Source organism: Silurus meridionalis, chromosome 12 (assembly GCF_014805685.1).
Source record: "Silurus meridionalis isolate SWU-2019-XX chromosome 12, ASM1480568v1, whole genome shotgun sequence".
Classification (NCBI taxonomy): domain Eukaryota; kingdom Metazoa; phylum Chordata; class Actinopteri; order Siluriformes; family Siluridae; genus Silurus; species Silurus meridionalis.
In genome coordinates this window covers 4,791,982-4,798,476 of record NC_060895.1, presented here as the reverse complement: position 1 = coordinate 4,798,476, position 6,495 = coordinate 4,791,982, and the positions used below count along the sequence as shown (strand labels likewise).

At 35.4% G+C, this 6,495-nt stretch overlaps 1 protein-coding gene across 2 annotated transcripts; it reads left to right on the top strand.

The window, feature by feature from the left end:
* The first annotated feature begins 408 nt into the window (after positions 1-408).
* On the top strand, positions 409-5,542 carry il10ra (interleukin 10 receptor, alpha). 2 transcript variants are annotated; one of them, XM_046862106.1, is made up of 7 exons: positions 409-604; positions 987-1,101; positions 2,140-2,315; positions 2,514-2,659; positions 2,825-2,975; positions 3,082-3,191; positions 4,380-5,542. In XM_046862106.1, exons 1-7 carry the CDS (start codon positions 541-543, stop codon positions 5,238-5,240), a joined length of 1,623 nt encoding a protein of 540 aa, XP_046718062.1. In that variant the 5' UTR covers positions 409-540; the 3' UTR covers positions 5,241-5,542. The 2 variants fall into 2 exon arrangements, with proteins under 2 accessions (XP_046718062.1, XP_046718063.1); XM_046862107.1 differs by having other exon boundaries at positions 424-604; positions 971-1,101.
* The last annotated feature ends 953 nt before the right edge of the window (positions 5,543-6,495 follow it).

The following is a 6,495-nucleotide window of genomic DNA, read 5'->3' as shown; positions in this document are numbered from 1 at the left end:
TGTCTGCAATAGGATATTGTCGAAGTGTATGCATAAGGTATTTATTTATTTGTATTTTTTTTTTCCTTTAATGCAGGTCCCAATTTAAAATACTAAACCACTGCCTGGGATTTCATTCTGCAAATGCATATTGCTTCTTTCTTTGTTAGGATAATAAATGAACTTGTACAACAGCTAAGTTGACAAATTTCAAATCAGAAATACAAATGAGAAAAATGAATAATTGCTCACTGTATTGCTGCATAAATTTTATTACTAATCCAAATGTAGTAATGGAAAATTGCGCTTGTAGAAGTGAGAAGTGCAGTGCAAAACAGGAACAGCATGAGACTGTGGGTGAGGGAGAGGAGAAAGAGGAAACACGTAAGAAGGGGAGTTACCTTTCTGAGTATAGAGTTGTATGCTTTTGTTTGCATTGACATTCAGAAACAGAAGAACTTAAGGCTCATCTACATGGTAAAGCTGATGTATCTAAAACAGCACAGAACTTTAATTTCTTGTAGATTTTAACTTTTATCTTGATATGATCCTAACACAACCATGGACAGGAACCTGTTGGTTTCAACACTGCTCATGTTACTTTACTTGACAACTTACGTATCAGGTAAGTGTTATTCTTCTTTTCACTAACTGACTATGCTCTAAAATATAATAATAAATGAAATAGAATAGAATACAATAGAATAAAATATAAATTCTAATTGTATGTTTAACCATTTTAATTGAGTGTGACTAAGTCAGTATTTCTCACAAGTGTCTCATGTAATCCAGTTTTTTTGTTTGTTGCTAAATTAGACTAGAATTAGGTTTTTAGCCTTATTTCTTAAAATATATATGACCCTATGACATAATGAATATATCATGCGATTTGTTGCGTTAGTAGCTAAGTAGAATTGAAGCCATGACAAACGTGTTAAACAAAGTGGGAAGTTTTGTAAAAAATCCACTTTCGTCTCAAAACTTTTAATAGTTTTGTTGTTTTTCAGGGGAGATGATACCAGAAAATGTTACTTTGCACATGTGGGAGGGGAATGTCACTATAACCTGGGATCCTCCACAGGAAAATCCTGGGGATTACCTCTATCAAGTTCAGCTGAATAAGTAAGAAATTTGTACACACACACACACACACACACACACACACACACACACACACACACACACACACACACACACACACACACATATAAGTGAGTATATATACTTGTGCATATAAGTATATACTGTATACTTGTGATTAAAAATACTATCTATCTATCTATCTATCTATCTATCTATCTATCTATCTATCTATCTATCTATCTATCTATCTATCTATCTATCTATCTATCTATCTATCTGTCTATACTCACAAGTATGCTCTATAATAGAATAGAGAATAAAAAATAAAATATGTATGTTAAATAGAATAATAATTTAACTGAGTGTAGCTAAGTGGGTATTAAGTGTAGTCTCATAATACACTTAATACTTTTTGACTCATCATGTAGTCAAAAATTGTTTTTTCATAAATGAGACCATTTCTGCAGGTTTCTAGCCACATTTCTCATAATATGTACAGCATAACCATGCAAACACGTGCAAACCTACTTATTTATGCATGGTTGAAAATCTCAGCAGTTTGTTGTTTTTGAAATACTCAAATCAGCCCATCTGCCACTAACAACCATTTATAGAATTTATACATCACAATGCCTTTATATATTACACATCCATTTTCTGATGTTTCTATAACTTCATGATATTATGTATTAGACTATTGACACATGATATGCTAATTGGAAAACTGATTAAAAGGTGTGAAGGTATTCCTAGTTAATGTAGATGGTGAGGATGAAGATGTTGCACAATTTCAAAGTCAATGTTTAAATGTAAGCAACATTCTGATAATGATGATGTAAATCCTAGGTACAAAAGTCAGATTTTCTGTGAGACTCATCATTCAATGAAGCATGTGTCCAATAGATTTAATCTAACATGGATAATCAGTGCACATCCTCACTAAAAGCCAAAAAAAATGAAGATTTTACTTTTCACTCAGGTTGTTGAATGTTGAAGGTTGTTGAATGTTATGTTAAAAAAACCTTCAGTTTTCAGTCTTTATATACCTAATATATACATCCTTCTCTCTTTTACTAGATATATTGATACTTTTGGAGAGTGGCAAAATGTTTCCCACTGTAATCTTCTTAAAGCCACCATATGTAATATTGGATATCTTTCAGCGGTCTCAAATTTCAGAGTGCGAGTTGGAGTACTCACAACTCAAAACAATATTTCATGGAGTGTTAAACGGCGTATTAATATTCGAAATAGTGAGTATTTGAGCTACTTTATTCACCCTGTTTGATACACTTCATCGTGTCACAATATATTATTTATTAGTAATTATTATTAATAACATTCTACTTCAGTATTCTTAAGCTTTTGTGTATTTAAACAGCATTTTAACTACTATTTAATTATCTAAATTAATGCATTTATACCTTTTTATAATACCTTTCTTGTTTTAGGTCAGCTGTTTGCCCCGACATTCACTCTGTCATCCACTTCATATTCTGTGAGAATCAAGATACAAAGGAAACAGATACTTGAAGAGATCTTTCCCTATAATGTGCAATACACGGTGTATCTGTGGCCCGAGGGGCAGGAAAAGCAGGTACATTTTGCCCCATACTAAATGAACCAAATAAATAATTATTTGTATTCAGTTGCTATTTTGACACTTTTTAAAAGACTTATAACAAAATATTTAACCTGTGTTACACTTCTATACATGTTATGGCTGGAGATTTATAATGCTTAATATTATTTTAATACACAGACACTAAAAATGACTAATGACAACACTGATGATGATGGTGAGATGACTTTCAGCTCATTAAAGCCCTTGAAAGTGTACTGTGTGCTTGTGGAGGTGCAGAGTACAAGTTCTAGCACCAACTCTACTGTTCACTGCATAAAACTACCATTAGGTAGAGTGTTAGTTTGTTTTGTATATCCTTTCAAAACATGATTAAATGTACTGCTTAGGTACAGTAAAAACTAATCCTATTTAACCATGATTGTCTTTTTTTATAGATGCAACACTGATTATTTGCTTCATTCTACTGGGTCTTTTTTGCATGACAGTTTTTCTAATACTCTTCATTTGTTTCCTGAGGCGACCTCGGAAAATGCCTAGCGCTTTGGTGAGTCATCTCAGTCCTAATGTGGTTTCAACAAAACCAAAAGTAGAAAACATGCTAGTTTCTGTGAGCAAAGAAAAGGAACAAAGTCACATTTAAATGAGGTTCATTGCTGATGCATATAACCAATGAAACTGTCACTTCACATTTCTTAGAAATCCAACCAATAGGGAAATACAGGAAACTGGGGACTTTTTAAAATAACAGTTAAACCTTGCTTTTAGTTGTACCAGAAAATGTTCTGTAATTTTTCATGTGGGAAGTGTGACTTCATTTATGGTTATAGGAAAGTGAGTTCCAGTCTACTTAATGTAAATGGGAAAGCTTTAAACCAAGTTTTTGGAGTCTGTAAACATCATGGCTCATTCTGGGCAAGAAATTCTGACCTGCAGCTGCTATTCCAGTTCATTTCATAGATGTTTTGGCAAGCCTTATGTTCATTAACCGCTTTTTGAACAAGTACATTTTCATCCTGGAACATGTTTGGGTTTATGACTTTGTGGCAACAATTGGTTGAAAAAAGAAAAAACACTGTAATGTGATCATAAAATGTTTCCTGTGGCATCTTCAAAAATATTTATATAAATTTTGAAGAAGAAATTAACAAAACATTCAGACAGAAACAGACCAGGCATAACATTATGACAAGGATGCATTAGGACCTGTTAGTCATTGGGATATATTAGACAGCAAGTAAACATTTTGTCCTCAAAGTTGATGTTTTAGAAACCTCAAAAATAGGCAAGCTTATGGATTTGAGCGAGTTTGGCGAAGGCCAAATTGTGATTGCTAGACGACTGGGTTGGAGCATCTCCAGAACTGCAGCACTTGTGGGATGTTCCTGGTCTGCAGTGGTCAGATTCTATCAAAAGTGGTCCAATAAAGGAACAGTGGTAAACTGGTGACAGGGTCATGGGCGACCAAGGCTCATTGATGCAGGTGGGGAGCGAAGGCTGGCCCAACAGACACGCTTCTGTAGCTCAAAATGCAGAATAAGTAAATGCTTTTAATGCTTGACAGTTCAGGACTGTTTTGGCAGCAGAAGGGGTACCAACAAAATATTAGGCAGGTGGTCATAATGTTATGCCTGGTCGGTGTGCAGTTGGTGTATCGTGTGTGCAATGTAATTTACCAGATATTTAGAAGCATTATGATGTTTAGTGCTTAAATATGTATGTCTTTTTCTTTCAGAACCTTTTCGTGAATGTTTGGAAGCCCATGATTATAAAATCTGATGAAGTGGAGACTGTAACAGACAAGGGATGGACATTCATCACCAACACCATGGGTACAAAGCAGATCGCTGAATTTACTGAGGAAAACAAAGAGAGAAGAGAAAGCCTTGACAGTGGAGTAAGCATCGAACAGCTGCCTGTCAGCAGTGCAAAGATTGTGGAAAATATTGAAGATGTACAAGTGGACAGTGGTTGTGAAAGTCTAAAGGAAACTGAGGTCAGTGGAAGCACCAGGGGAGTCACAAGACAATTCTCCACGCATGAGCTGCACTGCAGTGGAAAAAATGAGGGAACTGGGGACAGTGGATTGGGACTAGTGCATCATGAAGTTTCTGGTTTTCTGGAAGGGGAAGACACTGCACTATTGTCTAAGGTCTTGGTTGGAGATGGATATCGTAGTCAGAGTCCCGCAAGCGTGGATGTACAAAATGACCTGGACTCAAACATGGCTGCTCCATCAGCTGGATATAGGTCTGGTCAGGTAACATGTATGTGTTCTGACCATGAATACTGCATTTGGTGCAAATGTAAAAATCCTTTCACTGAAGGCTGTCAACCAGTGGGTCAGTCACAGACAGACATTGGACAAACTGATGATGGCAGCTCTGTGAGTTCTAGATACAAGATTAAGAGTTTAATGCAAACAGTAAATCTTTTACATATGGAAAATCCAGTGACAGAGCCCACACTGCCGGACAATAACTGCACTGATTCGTCTCTGAATCTCTTGTCATGTCCACTACTTCTGCAAAAAGAACAGAAACAAGACAGTTTAATGACTTTTACACTTGATACAGTGGAACTTACATTTTCTTGAAACTGCTTACTGTTGATGTCTGCATGAACAGAGAACAAGTGTGACTGAAAACATGGTCTTTAACCTTCAGCTGGATATGTGGAGAAATACACCAGTGGTATTATCACACATATATTTCACACAAACTTTTACATTGCATAAACTGTAATTTAAGATCATCGAGTGTCGTCATTTATTGCCAATCTGGACATGCGGAAGGATGAACAGATGGGGGAAATTAATCCTACATAACAATGCAAAAAAAATTTGCCCTGTGCTGCTGTTGATTAAAACATTTTTGCCTAAAAATTGCAATAATTGGACATTGCATGCCTCATTGGTCTTAATTTGTTTATCAAATCTGTTAAAATCAAGTTCTTACTCTATGTTTGTTTGAATATGCAAAAAAGAACAGTTTATGGCTTCAGCATATTTGTAGTGATTATTTTATCACCAGTCCAATTATGCAGTGCTTAAGGCAGGTTAATGCTTAATGAAGAATTATTGACCCACAACACATCTCGTGTCCAAACATGATGTACATATATATTTTAGTGTTGCTAAAAAGTGGCTAAAAAGTCTTTAGGTGGTATACTGTGTATATATGAGCTATTACAGCATTAATAAACTACAGCGCATTTGCCCTGATTGTGCAGGGGTCTGACTGCAGTAGATTTAGCGCTAATGATGCTGAACCGGTATTGGTCTTTATCTATACTTATATTAAGTTTGTTCATCTGTTAAGGCTTAATTCCAACTCAAAACTAAAAGTTTAAAATTGAATACGTTAAATAAGGAAGTGGTTTAGGCTCTAGGTTACTGATCGGAAGGTCAGGGTTAAAGCCCCGGTATAGCCAAGCTGCCACTCTTGGGCCCTTGAGCAAGACCCTCTGTGCTCCAGGGGCGCCATATCATTGCTGACTTGGCACTCTGACCCCAGCTTCCAAACAAGCGGGGGTAAAGCGAAGAAAGAATTACTGTGCTGTAATGTATATGTGACAAATAAATGCTGTTCTATACTATAAGGTCTGCTCCTGAAGTCTAAATGTATATTGGTCTTATGATCTTATAAGACTTCATTCCATTCAGTGTGTGAGTGTGCACATATGGGCGAATGACTATTAGCTTCTTTTATCCCTCTAAACAAGGTCACATGTTCCTTTGTTAGGTAGTGCTTTTATACTTCAATTTGGTTATTTATCTATATTTATTTTATTTATTGATTTGTTTAAATGCGAATAAATTATTCATATTTTTATATTAAAAATATTAAAAA